The 17,674-nt window shown below is 58.2% G+C and overlaps 1 protein-coding gene across 6 annotated transcripts in view; it reads left to right on the forward strand.

Annotated features, from left to right (window-relative positions):
- PHACTR3 (phosphatase and actin regulator 3) overlaps window positions 1-17,674 on the forward strand; it is a 225,140-nt gene that overhangs the window by 191,661 nt on the left and 15,805 nt on the right. For all 6 annotated transcript variants that reach the window (XM_047747010.1, XM_047747009.1, XM_047747012.1 and 3 more), the window contains exon 8: window positions 299-452. In XM_047747010.1, the coding sequence (XP_047602966.1) occupies window positions 299-452 (154 nt within the window). The remainder of the gene's footprint in view (window positions 1-298; window positions 453-17,674) is intronic.

Here is a 17,674-nt window from a genome sequence, read left to right on the forward strand (position 1 = left end):
AAAGCTGGGAGCCATTAATAATCACTCAGGGTACCAGGTGTAGACCAGGACCGTCCCTGGAGGCCTGGGATGTGTGACTGCTTGCCCACCCGTGGAACACGTGGCCCATGGTGGTGACATCACCGTGTCCTCGACTTGCCCACAGTCCCGCTGGAAGGCACCCCACGCTGACAGATGTGCCCCAGTTGTACGGATGCCGATGCCTTCTCCCAGCAGGGTGGGTGGCTAGCTCAACCAGCCAGCGCTTGACTAACATGGTCTTCTCGTCCCTTCTCTCCCCGTCTCTGGTGGTGCTCAGGAACACTGCCAAGGAAATGCAAGAAGGAGCTCTTGGCAGTAAAGCTGCGGAACCGGCCCAGCCAGCAGGAACTGGAAGACAGGAACATTTTCCCCAGGAGGACTGATGAAGAGCGGCAGGAAATCCGGCAGCAGATCGAGATGAAACTCTCCAAGTGAGTAGGGCACGTCGCCTCGGGCAGAGGCTGCGTCCCACTGGGCAGCCCGCGACGCTCGGAGGCCCGGCCCTGCCCTCCTGGGGCTGCACTGTCTCAGGGTGCCCACACGGGGCTCTGATGGTGGCTTCTCTCCTCGCCACTATCTGCACTTGGCATGGGTCAGTGAGTTGTCCTGGGGAGCTGTCCCGTGTGCCGTTGGGTGCTGAGTGGCAAGCTGGGTCTCTACACGTGACACCCTCCTGTGACCATCAGAACTGTCCCCACGTGTTTTCAAATGTCCCCAGGCCACAGGGAGCACATCCTCTGCCCCTAAGGGAGAAGCTCTGGTCTCTAGTGGCCAGGCCAGGCACCTACAGGAGTGAAAAGGCAGTTGCACTGGGGAGAGACAGTGACAGAGTCGGGGGGCTGTGCCTTGCTGGCATCCAGGGCCCAGAGGAGAGTCCCACCCGGTCATTTTCCTGCCAGAATCACATTTAGCACAGCCACATCTTCTAAGTTTTTCAAGAAAAGCTGGAAATGTATTGGCGGGCACGGTGTGTGCCGAGATGAGCTCCCCGGCTGCCTGGCTATGCCCCGGACCCGAGTGAGGTCCCTCGCTCCCAGCGCTCCCCTCGGAGGTCCCAGGGTTGGCCCGTGGGAGAGGCAGCGTGTTATGGGCCAGCCGGCGCGGAGCTGTGGGTCTTGGTGGCTGGGGTCTTTGGGACCCGGTTACGTAGCTCAAGAAAAGGATGCTTCGTAAGGCGGACAGGGTGGGATTGTGACAGTGGGGCCGTGTCAGGGGCCGGCTGACTCTCTAGGTTGCTTTCCAGGGACTGGGCTCTTGGGTCCAGAACCCAGAGCTCGCCGGGCCTCCCGGCACTCACCAGCATCCCCGGCCGCGAAGCCGGCCCAGAGCTGAGCTGGAAGCAGGGCGCTTTTGCAGGGAGTCTGGCTTTGTCAGCAGGTTGGGCCTCCACTTCCTGCCGTCCTCCCAAAGCGTGGGGCCAGATCACAGCCCCAGGATGTGCGAGTGGGTGTCGGGGAGGAGATACAGACGGGCTTCAGGCACCGGTGCTGGTGCTCAGCTGCTCACGTGTTGCCGTGTCCCCGGCCTCCCTCCTGCACCTGTGAGCGTTGGCTGGGCCGGCTGGAAGGGACCGTGTCCCGGATCCCCTCCAGCCCACCCGTGCCCTCTTTAAACCCCAAAGCTGGTCCCAGGGAGCAGGAGGAGACAGTATCCCAGTGGTGAGCTGGACCAGCTACCCTGGGCCTCCCCCTCGGGGGTCTGGTTCCAGCACGTCACGTGAAGAGCGGGACAGTCTGTGCTTTCCAAACTGCAGCGTGTTCAGGGGCCTGTGACGAGAGCCTCCAGGTGTGCAGATGCCCGAGGGACCGGCCTTCGTTCTCCTGTCGGTGTTGCTGCTGGAGCAGGAGCCCCGTGTTCTCCTTTCCTGCTGTTCTCGCGATAGAGGACATTCCCTGTCTCCTCACCGGGGGCTGTGAGGCTCACATGAGAAGCCAGGGAGAGCGGGTGTGCCCTGAATGGGGCCTCCTGCCCTCACGCTGGGGTCATGGTGGAACAGTGGTCTTGAGCCTCTCTCTGCCTCCGTTTCCTCGCAAACTGCTCCTTTCTTTCCACCGGGGCACAAGCCCTATTTACAGTCACACGCTCAGTAGCTACTTGCTGAATAATACGACGTGCCAGACACTGGGCAGGATGCCTAGGGTGTCATAGCGAACAACACAGAGGCACTCTCTGCCCTGTGGGGCTTACAGCACCTGCGTGTGCTGTAGGCATGGCTGGATCCAGGTGCTTGGATGGCATTGACAGGAGTTGGTCTGTTTCTGTTTCTTGACTCTGTTGTGCTCTGTGAGGCTTCATTCTCTGGCTCTTTTACTTGACGCCAAATCCCCTAATCCCCGAAGCTCCAGGCTCCATTCCGAAACCAATCCCTTTGACCCAGAGGATAGAAGGGACTAAACTGGACAAGTCCGGATCACGTGCTCGTCCTTGAGCCTGTCACCATGGCCAAGATCATATGCTGTTTGGTCCAGCTTGGCGAGCGTTGCCGCTGGTCTTGTTGGGATGTGTGCTCGCAGGCTTGGTTTTGTCTTATTTCTAGTGAGAAGGAATGCTTTCTCAGTGTTAATCAGCTGTTTGGTTTCTTTTCATGTACTTAACCTGCTGCCTTTTCCATCTTAATAATTTTAGGAGTTCACTTGGGAAATTGCGGCTTCCATTCCTCTCAGTCTGGGGGCTCATGTTTCGTTTTGTTTCCACTTTCCTGGGTGCAGGAAGGTTGTCGGGTTTCCAGTCGTATCCTCCGGGCATCCACAGGTCTCTTTGCAGAGGGCCAGAGAGGAACTCTTCCAGGCTTCATGGACCCGACAGTGTTGCAGCAGCACAACCCTACCCTCGCAGTACTAATGCCCCCTTGTGTGGCGTGTGTGGGCCTATCGCATGCCAATAAAACTTTATTTACAAACGCAGGACACAGGACTAGTTTGCTGACCTCTAAGGTACGTTGTGGGTTCATGCAGTTGTGTCATGTTTAAAAAATCCTTCCCTATCCAGAGGTAAAACGTTTATTCCCTCACTGAAGTATTTTGAGCTGACTTCTAGCTCTGCCATCTCATAATGGTTTTCTATTTGATACACAAACCAAGTTTCTCTTTCAAAATAGAGTATTAAGTGAATTGATTTAAAGAGAAAAGTAGTGGGGTGCCTGGGGGGCTCAGTAGGCTACGCGTCTGCCTTTGGCTTAGGTCATGATCTTAGGGTCCTGGGATCCAGCCCCATGTCCAGCTGCCTGCTCAGCAGGGAGTCTGCTTCTCCCTCTCCCTCGACCCCTCCTGGCTGCTTGTGCTTGTTCTCTCTCTCAAATAAATAAAAATCTTTATTTAAAAACAAAGGAAAATAGTAAACAGTGATGTATATGTGGTCAAACCCAGGACAAAGTTATCATGAGGACCCCTGGTGTGAGAGAAGTCCCCACCATGGGACAGAGAGGGGATCCCCACCATGTACAGAGAGGAAGCGGGAGGGGGTGGGGCCAGGAGCCACACCCGAGGGCCTGCAGAGGTACCCCGAGCACAGCCCTGGACTGGACCTCCCCCATTACTTGCTGAGGCTGTAACTGATGTTCGACCTTGGACGAGAACCCAGCAGCCCCTTGGGCATCCTTTGCTAGGTGTGTGAAAACGGAAAAAGCGGGTCCAGTTCTGGGGCTCCTCAGAGGGGCAGCTGAAGAAGGTCAGGTCCCCAGAGGGTCTGCCGCTTCCTTCCCGGCAAAAACAGTTAATTGGATCCCTTTGTCTTGTTTTGCCTCCTTCCCGGTCTTCAGGAGTGCGTGCTGAATAATTCGGCCCTGGTTGCCATGGCAACACGCCATCTGCCCGTCCCCTCCAATGTATTGGGAGTTTCCATTTTGTTTTATTTTCTTTAATTTCCAGACCTTGAAGATTTTATCTCTGGAGCGCTCCCAGGGCTGTCGGGGGTGAGGCGGGCACCGTCCCTGGCTCCGCGCGCAGGGTCTGGGGACTCAGGGACGTCGGAGGCCTCCCCCGATGCGGGAGTGTGGCGCCCCTCGGGACCATGTGCACATGTGTGTGTGAGGGCAGGCAGCGTGTTAGGGACCCACAGCCCCACGCACCACATGGCAGGGGTGTTCTGGAAATCATGCCCAAAGTCAGGGACCCGCCCACTGTGTCAGGGGCGTGGCTTTCAAGGGGGAAGGATGCCTGGGTGTGTGCGTTTCTCCGGGTGGACCCCAGGCCATTAAGTCCTGCCTGCTTTCCCTCATTTAATTCCATCCTTGCAGGAGCCGGGTGAAACAGGGGTCTTATCTTCATTTTACAGATGAGAACATTAAGCCTGGAAGAGGGGTTCAGTGACTCGCACAAGGGCCCCAGGTTCCAGGTGTGTCCCCTGGAGCCCATGCCCAGCACCCCGGGGAAGTGTTCCGGGACAGCTCGGGCTCGTTCATCTCAGGGCTTTGCAATTCTCATAGTCCTCTGGCTTCCATCGGGGTGCGTCTGGGCCCCCAGCCAACACAGGTGGCCCCTGGGCACAGAGTCCTTCCCATCCCTGTCTGGATGGGGGGCAGAGATGATGCAGAGTGTGTCCCCCGCTGTGGAGCGGGGCGGGGGGGTTCGTGATGCCCAGAACAGGCCCCTTGAGCCCAGCCTCACGGTCACGGCGATGGGAATTCAGGCAAACGCTGTCGGCTCTGAACCTCCCTCCTGGTTGTAAGGTGGAGACGGGACAGCACCTTCCCCACGGTCGGTCCTTGTAAGAGCATAAAGTGTGTTCCTGGCAGGAGGCACTCGGGGGGAACGGAGCTGCTGCTGGCAGGTGCCTGGCTGGGGGCCCCCTCGTTTCATGGTCACCTGCACAGGAGGATGGAGTGAGCACCCCCTCCCCCGCCCCGCGCTCTCCTGGAAGCCAGAGCAGCCTGCGGGCCACAGGGCAGCACCAGCATCATTCTCGTGTGTTCTTATCTGCGGCTGCTGTATGATCCGCCTGGAGACGGGGAGCCCGAGGGACACACGAACTTTCTGTTAGCTGTCCCGTGGGGCCTCTGCACTCCGGGGCCACGTCCTGAGAAGCTGATGAAGGCCTGGTCGTGTCCTTCGGGAGTTGGTACTGAGCGTGTGAACACGGGAGTTAAACGATCCTTGAGCTTGTGCCTTTGTACATTTTGTACAAAGCTGCATCCAGAACGTCTGCCACCACTCAGCCTCCATGGAAACCCAGGCTCCCAGGAAAAAACAAAAACAAAAAAAACAAAAAAAACCTACTGTTGTGTGCAGCGACCCACACCTGCCGTGGCCGCCTTGAAATCTGCAGAACTGGAGAGAAGAGGCCGGACGCCTTGAAGGATGGGGATGGAGACTGGCGCGGGCTTCATCCCGGGCTTGTCTGGCCTTGAGCACCAGCTTTGGGACCTTCCACTGAAGCCTCAAGAGCGGTGATGGTCCTTTGCAGGGTCCCCGTTCTGTGGGCACAAAATTTCAAAAATAGAGAAACCTTTCTTTCTGTGTGCTAACCAGAAAAAAAAAAAAAGACTTTTAATTGCGGGAAAAGAAGCGCTTCCTTTGGACGGGGGTGAAGCGTCGTTGCGGGGCGTGGGGGGCTGTCCTCAGAGCAGAGGCGTCGGTAAATCTTTTCCAGTTGAAGAAAGTTGCTCCACCACTCCCCCTGCTGCCCTGCAGGGTGGGAACCCAGCTCCTCCCCAGCCACTCGGCTCAGGCCCCCGGGGCCTCCTGCAGGACCGTCTCATGACGGCCGCTGGGGCATGTATGTGGAGTCTTCCGACCGCTTCCTGGAGTGCTGCTTGGTAGTCTCCCCTCGAAGCCTCACAGGGCCTCTCTGGGGAAGCCGCTGTCCGCCGTCTGGCGCTCAGATGAGCGCTGGCTCAGACCAGTGCCGTCACGTGCCGGCGGGTCCACGGCAGGAAGTGCAGGCGGGTAACTGGTCGTCTGGTCACGCCAGTGCCCACCACTGACTGCGTATCTGGGTCGCTGGGGAGCTTGGTGGAGACAGATTCCTAGACCCCGCTCCGGATCTCCCAAGTAGGGGTCTCCGTTCTAACAGGGCCCTTCCTCACCAAGTGTCCCTGCTGCCTGAGATGTGCTATGTCTCTTCCTCAGGGTCTTGGGAATACTGTTCTCTGGGGTTTCGGGATCCCAGTATGCTGTGCTTTCCACGACTGCTGCCTTTTAGTATCTTAAGGAGAAAGCACACTTTAGGGGTACCTGGGGGGCTCAGTCAGTTAAGCATCCGACTCTTGATCTCAGCTCAGGTCTGGATCTCAGGGTTGTGAGTTTAAGCCCCATGTTGGGCTTTGTGCTGGGTGTGGCGACTCCTTAAAAAAGAGAGAATGTACACTTTGGAGTTAATCGTGTTTCCCTTTTTGCTTTGGCCACCAGGATGCTCAGAGCCAAGTGTGCAGCTACTGTGGCAATGCTGTTGTATCATTTGGGGTGTGGGTCTGCGTTTGACCTTCTCTTTTATGCCCTTTGCCTGGATTTCCTCAAGTCTTTATTTTATCTCCACGGGATGTGATTTTTCTATACATGATTTCAAAATCATTTCCAGATTTTACTATAAAAAGTAAGTAAAGATGCATACTTTTTTATGGAAGCCCCCTCAGTGAATATGAGATTTTGCCACGTTAGCATCCTGTCAGAGGGTTTCCGTGGTGCGACACCGAATTCAGATGCTGGGTTTTAGTAGTGTCTCATCTCGAAGGAGCGGACGCGTCTGCCAGCTTTGCTGTTCCCTCCCACACTCAACAGACTGGGAGTTTCCCTCAAGATCTTTACTTTTAAAGTAAAACGACAAGGCTCATTTTCACACGACTGTGTTTTCCTTTTTACGGGTTATTTTCATGAGCTGCATTTCCAGAAACGGGAGGAGGAGAAGGAAAGCAAGAAGAGCGGGAGGAGGAAAAGCACTTTGAATTAGACAACGTCGTTCCTCGGGAGTGAGGCCGCTTGTCAGGGCGCACAGCCGGACCCCAGCAGGTCCCCAATGTGAGCAAGCCTGGAGCGGGGAAGGGAGTAAGGCTGTGAACAAACACGGGGGAAGGGGAGAAGCTCTCAGCTTCATTAGGAATCACAGACTCGAGAATCTCTTAACAACAAAGAACCTTTCCTCCCCAATTAAAATGACAACAGAGCTTTCAAAGAATACAGTTTTGAAATATGACCCTTTAATGTTCCTATAGATAGAAGTAGTAGTAAGGGACTGCAGAATCCCGCCCAGCCCTAGTGAGGTGGCGGGTTAAGCGCCCTCCCATCCGCCTGTGGCAGATTCTGCTTTGCTGGGGGTGGGCAGTGGCCCCGAGGCTGCTGCGGATTAGACGATGCACCTGTCGACCCTCCAAGTCTTCCCGGCTTCTGCCTTCAGCATCTCTCTGCTGAGAGATGGGCATTCCCGGGGGTTCCCGACGGTACCTGGGCTGCTTCTCTGAGAGATGCTGTCCTGACCCGGCCTTCCCATCATGACCAGGTCGGCACCGTGATCCGCGATCAGAGCACATGTTAATGACTTGGTGCAGGTGACCCACTGCTGTGTGGGGCTCCGGATCCTGCCCGACCCCAAAGTCAGGCTGACCCAGGTTGAACCGTGCTGGGCACTGAGACATTTGCTTTTCCGCCTGACCGACATCCCGGCCAGGAACTGTTGTCTCTGCCCTGCAGAGGAGGAAACGGCCCAGAGAGGCAAAGTGGTGTCCCCACGTCCCAGTTAGTGAGCAGCGGACAGCAGGATCCAGAGCCCTGCCCCCAGCCACGGGGCCTCCCAACCTGAGGCCCAGGCGTCCGGCCCCATCTTGCACACAGAGTACAAAGGTACAGACCTACTGCAGCTGAAGCTTCTGGTGTGTGTCCTATTAGTGAAGCAGTCCCCTCGGTGTGTGTCCTGTTAGTGAAGCAGTCCCCTCGGTGTGTGTCCTGTTAGCGTCCCCTCGGCTGGGCTGAGTCTGCCTGCTTCTGCTGCAGCAGCCCTGGGACTCAGCTCTGTGTCCCCGGTCCTGGGGACCCTGGGCACCATCGCTGCACCAAAGCAGGGAACACCGCTCTCGGGCCCACGGTACGACCCCCATGCAAGCCAGCGCGCCACGCCCCCAGACCCTGGCCCGGCCTCAGCCGGCACGGAATGCCACCCTGACCATAGCACTCGCTGCCGTCCCTACAAACTCTTCGAAATTCTGCCCCCACCCTGAGTTTATCTGTGGCCGCTGTGCTAGAAGGCAAGGGTTTATGTTACGTGGAGAGAAGGGAGACGTTGAAGCTGCAGGGAGATAGGACTGGTTTTCCCAGCAGCTCCTGGATGCGTGTGACGTGCTCAGCCCTAAGTACAGGAACGTCTGGTTCTGGGGGACAGGAATGGAAAGACTCGTTCTGAGATGCTGAGAGCGACGTGTGACCCAGCCACAGAGCTGCAGGGTCTAGCGGGGAGAGAGGGGCTGGGCAGGAGGGAGGCAGGGATGGGGACGGGCATCAGAGAGTGGGTGGCTCAGAGCACGATTCTGTTGGACCCGCAGGCACCGGTTAACCTGCAGGCAGGAGCACAGGATGTCCCAGGCTGAGAGCCTCCCACAACACCCAAAACCCCGCTAAAAAGCACCAAGTCCTGAACCAGCGTGGCTGTGAGGATGTGGCATTGCTGTGGAGGGGCGTGGTGGGCAGAGGGCCCAGGGGGGCCGGGAGTGGGCCTTCCATGCTCCCCAGCCACAAGTAATTGCCTCTGCTTGTCCCTGGCCCAGCTCGGGTGTCACCCCCCCCCCCCCGGGCCCTGGCATGATCACCCCGCCCCCTGACTCCCCCGATGCTCACACCCTGCCCCCCACTCCCCCCGACGCTCGAATCACATGCCTCTATTGTCCTCGTCAGCTGCCGCCTGAAATCCCTCTTTGTTGGCTGCTTCAGGGTCCCTTCCCCCCAGGACACCGGGATCCTGTCTGTCTCCTCACTGGTGTGTCCTTGATGCATTCAGTAGGCGCTCAATAAGTTGGCGCTAAGTGGTAAACAGAGATGTCTGGTCTTTGTAAACGGCAGTGAGCGGCCCCTGAGGGGTCACAAGCAGGGGTGCGTTGGGGTGAGGGCACCTGAGGAAGACTGCTCTGCTGACATGTGGGGGGTCGAGTGCAGGGCAGGATGGGGTGAGTGGACACCGGTCCTGCAGGGGCTGCTGGTCAAGGAGATGGACACTGTCACACGGGCCATGAGCTGGAGGGGGTGGACTTGAGGGCAGGGGGGGAGAGGAGCAGGCTTGGGGAGGGGTGAGGGCTTGAGCTCACCCACGAGGGTGGACCTGGATGCTGTGCCCCAGGGGAGGGGACCCAGAAGGAGGAGGGAGATGCACGAGGGAGGCTCCGTGTCCAGGTCTGGACGGCGTCAGTGGGGTCCCTGGCACATTTAGCAGTGGGTTAGTCCAAGATGTAGGGTGAGCTTGCGGAAGGGGAGTGTAGACCACGGGGGCCCTGTGGGGAGCCTCTGCTGGCAGCTTTGAAGGGAATGGGTTGTGGCCAAGAGCAGCACCAGCTCAGCATCAAGGCCCCTGAGGGTCTTGCGCGGTTGTGGTTCCCTGTTACTGTCGTTCGTTTCCTACAGGTGTCTTCCCTCTCACTCCTCGCTACTTTCACAGACGTTTTCACTGACCTCCAGGGACCTCTCGATGCCCTGGAAACGGGGCAGCATTAAATGCAAGCAAAGCAAAATGCAGGGGACTTGGAATCCACTTTCTTTGTTCTGAAAGCCTGCAGGGCTCGAGCTGTTGGCCTGGCTGCATAACCTGGGATCGGGGCTGACATACCAGGAGCGAGTTGTTTCTGTTTGGATGAAGCAGGCTGTGGCGAAGGCTACGACCTTCCCGGACGCCGAGGAGGCCGGGCCTGAGCTCTCCCCGATCCATCAGGGATAGAGTTTGAGCGGCTGACACGAGACTCAACCGGGAGAGGTCTCGGGTCGAGGACCAGCCCTTGGTGGCAGAATGCCCTCCCAGCACCAGCTTGAGCCTTGGCAAGGACGCTCAGAGCCCGAGCTCAGCTCCCTGGAACGTGAGAGCCCATGCACTGGCTTGGTGTCCGCAGCCGCCAGTGGGTCCGTTTCTGAAGGGGTTTTTAGAAAGTGGAGGGAAGATGGTAGGTGAATAGATTCATGGGGAACGCGCTGTGTCCAAGATCACTTGTGAGCAAAAAGAGAAAACAACCCTCCCCAGAACAAACAAACAACAGCCAGCAAAGGGACAGAACAGCTAACAGCCGGGCGTCCTCAGCAAGAAGCGGCACAGTTGTGTGCGGAGCGTGATTCGGAGCTACAGTGGGCTTTCCCTTTCACTGCGAATCCCGAATGCAAAAAATGTGGGATCGCGCCTATGATTATTAGCCTTCGAGGTCGCACATTTAGGAATTGAATGAAAGACTTACGTGTGCTGGGCACGCTGCGTCACCGGAATTGCACCCACTGCCTCTCTGGGCTCAGGACCTCATGATGTCACGGCCGCTGAGCCCTAGGTGACGGATCTCACCGTCTCCGTTGTGCCCGTGAGGAAACTGAGGCTCAGAGCTGATTGTACGTAGCTGGGGATTAGCTGAGTGAGGCCGTGAGCTTGCCCCTGCCCCGCTCAGCTCCGATCCGAGTCCTCAGCACCCACTGCCTTGGCCGCCCTGAAGTGCGTCATGGGCACTCCCTGGTCCGAGACCCCTGATCCACTCGTATGATTCCTGCCCCTCCGAGGCAGAGAAGGGAAGGTCCTGCTCTTTCGATGCCTTAGCCCCAGGCCTGCTCTCGCACCTGGTAGAAAGCAAGCTCTTGGCCAGCAACACTTGACTGGATGGTAGTGGGAGGGCGTGGCTGAGGGTGTGGACAGTCGCACAGTTATGTGGGTGGGTAAGTGGACAGAGAGATGGATAGAAAGATGGACAGTTAGGTGGCTGTGTAGGCGGGTGGGTGAGTGGGTGGACATCAAGGTGGACCCACCCAGCGGGTAGGCTGCAATTCAGTAAGAATTCGGTTCCACAAAGTGTGCGCATGGGCGAAAAGGTGTCCTTTCCGTAGCGGGGCGTTCGGATATCTCCAAGTAGTGATTCCACTCCCCAGTTTGGTGTGTGACCAACATATTCAGGAGCACGTCCATGTGCCACGTGCCTCTTCGGATCCACAGTGGACGCTCGTGGTTTTGGAGTGTGGTTCCATCCCGGGGCATGTCCTGGCGGGGACAGCACATGTCTCCTGCCGCACGGCTGCTCTCAAGCCCACTGACCAGACTGGGCTGCAGGTGCTCAGGCCCTGGGGTGGGAGTCCCCCACGCGCCCCCGCACTGTCCCAGGAAGGCTGGCGGATGTCAGGGCTGCTCCAGAATTCTTCCTGAGCATTTTCAGGAGGGGAGTGGAGTTTTCTGCAGTGACAAAGCCTCTTTACCCGTGACTCTCTGGCGGGGGAGGGGTTAGACTGTGTCTCCACAGCTCGTGTGGCAGGTGGAGACTGTGTGTCCTCGCTGAAAGGGACAGCTGCCATCACCCACAGCGTGGACGTCCCCTCCAGCACGCAGGACCAGGACAGTGGGATCGTTCAAGGGAACCTGGCAACGTTGCAGATTTCCTTCAGTTAAATGCTGGCAGCGTATTCACATTTTTAAAAAACTAATGTGTGGACCCCACAGAACGCATTGGTGGGCCACATTTGGCCTGGGGTCGCGTCTTTGGACCTGTGATATGAAATCCCTTGCGAGCTCGTTTTCTGAGAAGGCCGTTCTTGGCTTGCGCTGCGCGTGGGGGATTCTCGACTGTGGAGTTGCTGTAAATGCGCAGCATCTCATCGGCTGTCAGCGGCAGCAGCATCCCCGAGGCCCAGAGTATAGTCGCCTGTGCCCCATGGAAGCTTCCTCTCCCTCTGGCAGGGGCACAGCTGCGCTCTGAGAGCTGGTGTAGGCATCTCGGCTCACCTCGATCACAGATGGCAACTGTGGGGGGAAGCTGAAGGCCCGAGCTCTGGCCAGAAGGCCTCTGCTGCCGTCCAGGCCCTGGTTTCCGGCTGCCTGACCGCGGGCGGCCACCTCCCTGGCCTGCACCTCCCTTTCCTCCTCTGTAGAACGGAAGTGCTTCCAGAAGTGTCCGTCTTGTGGGGCTGCAGGATGGAGGCCACGGGACAGGACGCAGGAGATGCCTGAGATGCCAGGAAGGGGGAAGCCCGGGCAACAACAGGACTCCCACAGGGAGAGGGACTTTGTGTTTTTGTTGTCAGTTTCCGGAGCTGTGATTTCTGCACCGATCAGTTCCCCTTTCCCAAGTGCACAGTTCACTGCTTTCTGGGGATCGTACCGTCGTGTGCCCCCACTGCTGGTTCTAGAACACGTCCGTTCCCGCCAGAAGCAGCCCCTCCCAGTTGCCGATCTCTGGGCTGGTCCAGGGCTCCGTGAGTGCCACGTGTACTCACGTTATCGTCCCAAGGATGGGGGGCGACGGTGTAAGCTGGCCGGTCCCGGACGTCAGCAAGCGTTAGTGTCTCTATCATCTCTGCGTCACCTTCATCCGACCTTCAGCATCTTTCAGGACCTTCATCACCCTCTTACCTGTCCTCCTTCCGTCGCCCCTTTTGTCACGGTCACCGTTGGCAGCGTCACTCTCGCGCCCAGTCTTACGCATGGGAAGCACTTAGGGAACAGCGGCCTCAGCCCCTTGATGCCCACGAGCCCCGTCTGACTTCCAGGGAACTGGAGCCCAGTCCTTCAGCCCAGTCAGGAGCCTCCCATGTCGCCCTGTCTACAGAGACTCGAGGGGACGGGGCGGGGGACGGGGATAGACGCCGCAGACCCCACATGTACTGTTCGCGATGCCGCCACCGCCCGTGTCCCAGGACGGATGATGCCCTCCGCTGGGACATGTGGGGCAGGCAGCTCCCTGTGACCATCTTTAGATCCTGAGATCCTAGGAGCAAAGACTCTGCTTAGCCGTTCCTCTGCCCTTCTTCCATTTTCGGGGAAGCAGATTTGCCTGACGTGCTTCCCAGCCCTCTCGGGGTCTTGGGTGTGTTCCTGCAGCTTTGCTCCTATTTCTGTTTAGAAAGCTCAAGCTGCCGGGAGGTCAGGTCTACTCTATCCTGCCAAACCCTCTTGGCTGTCAGCTTGGCAGGACCTACCTGAGCCACCGTGGTGGTGAGGGGCCGGCCGCCAATAGGACACAGTCTCCAAGGTCAGGAGGAACACCCCCACTTATGGGGGCAGTCAAGGGCTGATTGCAAAAATGCAGAAGAAACACCAGAGGCAGGGCTGTGAGCAGGCCCTGTGGGATGTGGGCGGGGGGGGGGGGGGTAAGACGTGGCCTCTGCCCCAGAGGGAGGGTGTCCGGCACCCACAAGGCCTGGGCGGCCGACAAGGCCAGCAGGGTCCGGTCAGAGCCTTGGCTGTAAGGGATGAGTCTTGCACATTCTGGGTTTAGACGGAGGTAGCTAAGCAGCAGAAAACAGCGCTTCCAAATCAGGAAGGGTTTGACACATGGACTCCTCCAAGAGCATACGTGTAGACCTTGGTCTTTGGGTGGAGCTCATGGTCTGCAGGGAGCGCCAGGCTGTGGGGCTCAGGCTCCCATGTTTGGGTCATCGTGCAGGGAGCCTGTGGCCTTGAGTCGGCCTGGGGTCAGCTGCTCTTTGTTTTTCCTGGTTGCTTGGGAACCTGTCAGAGAAAGTACAGCGTGTTTTGTAAGAAAAAGCAAAATGACATCAAAATGATATAATTCGGTATCAATAAAACACAAATCCCAAACCAGGGAGCAGGGGGTCTGGTGGTTTTAAGGTCCCTGACTGGGACTGGCAAACTGAGCCCAGGTGCCTCCCACTGCCTGAGCCTGGGGAATGGTGTGGAATTCCTGCCTGCTCGCATTTTCAGGGACTGAGTACTCCAGCTCCTGCTTTAGCGGCCGTCGGGGCTGAACCCTTGCGAGTTGTGGTTGTAGCTGTGATGATGCCATGGGGTCTTTATTAACATTTATTAAAGTAGTGTTCCGTGCTGCGGTCTCTGCTTGGCCTGCGTTCATGGAAGCCCAGGATATAAGTGCTAGATCGGTTGTATTTTGTGGCTAAGGGGATGGTGGCTCAGACAAATTAGGTAGGTGTTCAAGTCGCACGAGTAGGCTGTCACAGAGCCGAGATCTGACCCGCAGGCCAGCTCTGAACACCGGGCCTGGAACCGCTCCACTTCATGGAGTAGTTGCAGACCGTGAGGTCTGTCGTGGTTGCTCTGTAGTCACCGAGAGCCCAGGCTCCTCCTGTCTTCCTGCTCGGTTATGCTCACGCTGGCATTTATCCTCCGTGGTCTGAGATGACTGCAGGAGCACCAGACATTGCATGTGACTCCCAGAGGCACACACCGTGCTAACCGTGGGTGTTTGAGTTAATTCAGTTGTGGAGATAGAATGCAGAGGGAGGGGAAGGAGCGAGCAAGCTGACGGACCAGGGAACGGAAACATCCCATGGCAGGTAGCAGCAGCTTCTAAAGCAGACTGGCCCGAGGAGTCTCTATGGCTCAGGCGAGTGCCCCATGTATGCTCTAGCGCTGGGAGATGGCAAGAAGCTGGGGGGGGGGTGCAGTGTGGACAGATGCTGTTGTCCCTTCCTCAGTGATTACCCACTCTGACAACCTCTCAGTTCAAGGACTCCCTTCCTGAGCAACTTCTGTGCGTCACCCTCCACTCTGAGCTCCGGGGACAGGGGAAGGATGGAGGCAGGGCCTTTAGGACCAGGGGACAGGACAGGAGGGGGTCAGCTACGCGAGCGTGTGAGAGGTGCAGGGACACACAGTGTGGGGTAGTGGGACACGGGAAGTGCTCCCAGCATGCCAGGTACAGGGGTGCTGCTGCCCCGTCCCCTGCCCCTGCTTCGCCTCTCTGAGCTGTGAGGGCCGGCTGCTCCTGAGTGGATCGATGGAACTGCGTGTCCTGTAGATGTCATCTGGGGCAGCGGCTGGTGGAGGAAGCTTTCAAGTGCAGATTTGGTTTCCGTCTGCCTTGGTGTTGTGTCGTCCAGGTTGGGGCCCGTCCGCAGCCCCTGCCCGCACCCCTGCCTGTGATAGCCCTGTCTGCGCCTCCCAGGCCCATAAGGGACACGGGACAGGGCAAGACACCAGAGATGCCTCAGAAATCCGGTTAAAAGCAGAAATTGTAAACATGATCTGTTCTTGCTCGGAATCCTTTCCTTAAGCCCAAGTCACACAGGTGAGGATCGAGGACATGCCACGGAGGGAGGACATGCACCCGAGGGGCACAGAGGTGGTGTACGTTTTGTACAGTTTCTAGTGTCGGGTTTTTTGAAGAGGAGTGAGCGCGGAGAGGCGCCAGGTAGGGTCCTGTGTGCAGAATCCCCCTAGAGTTTTCGATTCCCTCCCGTCGTTTTCACTCCCTCTCCCCCACTGGCCAGTGGGATATTTTTAGCATCTTCACTTTCCTGACTCCAAGCCTTCAACCCTGTTCTCACAGAAATGTTTTCCTTTGACACCCATATTAAGTCATTTAATCAATGTGCATAAAATTTAATTAGTTTACCTAATCACAAAAATAAGCACACCTGCTACACATAGGTTTGGGAACAAAGGGAGCCGATCCGACGGGCAGGGGACTTACTGTGAAGAATGGACTGCAAGGGGCAGCGGCCGCAAGCCAGGCACGGTCCCGGGGTTCCAGCCGTCCAGGACCGGGAGCCTGGGTGCTTCCAGTGCGGTTGAGTGGGGACTCTGGAAAGAGCCCCTCCCTTGGTATTGTCATCCTCATTTATAGACAAGGAGGTGGTGTCGGTTGGACAGCAGGGAAACCAGTAGGAGACAGATAGGGATTTATTGCACGATGTGGGCGTGGGTGACTGCGGGGCTGGCTAGGCAGGTCTGAACCCATGACACGGGTTGTCAGGAAGGGCTGGAGCCATCAGGCACAGTGTCCACAGGCGGAATTCTGTCTTCACCAGAGAGCCTGAGCCCAGCTCCTAAAGCCTTTCAACTGATTGGACCAGGCCCACCAGAGCATTCAGGATAGTCTCCCTTTCATAAAGTCACCTGATTGTGGACTGTAATCACATCTGCAAAAGACTGCCATTGTGGCACCTGGATGAGGGACCAAATGGACACCTGGGGACTGTCACTGCCGGGTGGACACCTCCGACTATCACAGAGCAAAAGGCAGTGAGAAGTTCATGAGCAGGCTGGAGATCCCAGAGCTGATTTGTGCAGAAGTTAGAATCCCGGCCCAGGCCAGGTCTAGAGCCCAGATCCTTAACCACAGCGTGATTCTGCATTTTCCGTCTTCACACTTCTGCCCATTCTTCCCAGAGTCCAAGGGCCGAGCCTTCCAGTGAAGGCTCATGTAGTCGCACCTGTCCTTTTCCCTGTGTGTGGAGTTCAGTGCCGGCCACTGCTTCCTTTGTGCAGGCCCTGAATGGGCAGAAAGCGTCTGCCCTGTGTTTTGCTGTAACGTAAGGGCACTTCAGGAACTGTCCGCCTAGAACTGGAGCCGCTGGGTCAGAGGACACGGGCGTTTCTAATCTTGGTGGACGGCGCTGACGGTCCCACCCACGGGGGTGGAGGGCTGTTGGCCTGCACTGGGGCCCACACTGAACTTCCCGCCGTGGGGCTCTCTGCCGTTCTGCATGTGACACAGGGACTCTGATCATGGCTGTTACTTCAGTGGGACCTGGGGGGGCGCCTTTGCGTTCCACACACTCACCGCTGCTGCCGCCCAGCACCCCCGGGAGACGTAGCTGTCCTGGGACCCCCTGGCTGAGTGGCTGGCCCTGCGCTAGGGTGGGACAGTGCCCATGGGAAATTGGGGGGCGGGGGGGAGACTCTGGGTGGATGAAGGCCCTGCCCCCGGAGTCATGGTCCCGGCTGTGCGTGTGCCCAGCCCCCATCTCCCCAGTGGCGGGCAGCAGGTGGGGCCGTGGGTGGGGTCTGGACAGGCTCATGTCCCCAGCACAGTCCTGTTTTCTTGCCTCCTCCCCACCTCTTCTCCCCTCCCCCCTCCAACCATGGAGGCCCAGGTGTGGGCGCAGACCCCACAGCACAGGATAGCACCGATGCGGGGTGACTGCAAGGGCCCGGGGGGCTCAGGTCGGGGGAGTTGCTCTTCCCCAATATGGAAGCCTCTCCCCACTCAGAGACCGCAGCCTGTCCCTGCTCTGTCTCCTGGACCTGGTCTTCGGGTCACCCCCTCGGGAGGCCTCTTGTCCCCTGGCCTTCCCTCCCAGGCTGGCCACAAGTTCCTGTGGGTCCGCAGCCCTGGCAGCACCCCGGGGGAGCTCCCCACAGCCGGCGCGTGGCCCAGGGCCGTGTGTGGCAGGAGGACACCCCACGGAATGACTGCAGGGACACTGCCCTACCCAGGAAACCCATCCCAGGCAGAGAGGACAGCACGCCGGAGTGGCGCCGGGCTGGAGCGGTGGCGGGCTCGGAGTTCCCGGGAAGGAGCTCCCGGAATAGCCCGGCGGCCGGGTGTGGGGCTGTCTGCCCGGCCGCTGCGTCTTCTCCCTCCGAACCGCACCCTGTGTCCGTGGAAGGAATCGTTCTCAGTTCTTGTGGACACTACGGGGACGTTAGTCCTGTTTTGAACCCCAGCCAGGGACGAAGCCAGGGTTTGGGGCTTCGACGTAGGGCCAAGCAGGAGGCTGGGGCGTGCGGCTTTTGACCCATGTCCCTCCTCCCTGAGCCAGGCCTGCTGTCCCTCTGCTGCCCCAAACTCCCTGCAGCCTGAGTGCTG

This window comes from Lutra lutra, chromosome 9 (genome assembly GCF_902655055.1).
Source record: "Lutra lutra chromosome 9, mLutLut1.2, whole genome shotgun sequence".
Classification (NCBI taxonomy): Eukaryota; Metazoa; Chordata; class Mammalia; order Carnivora; family Mustelidae; genus Lutra; species Lutra lutra.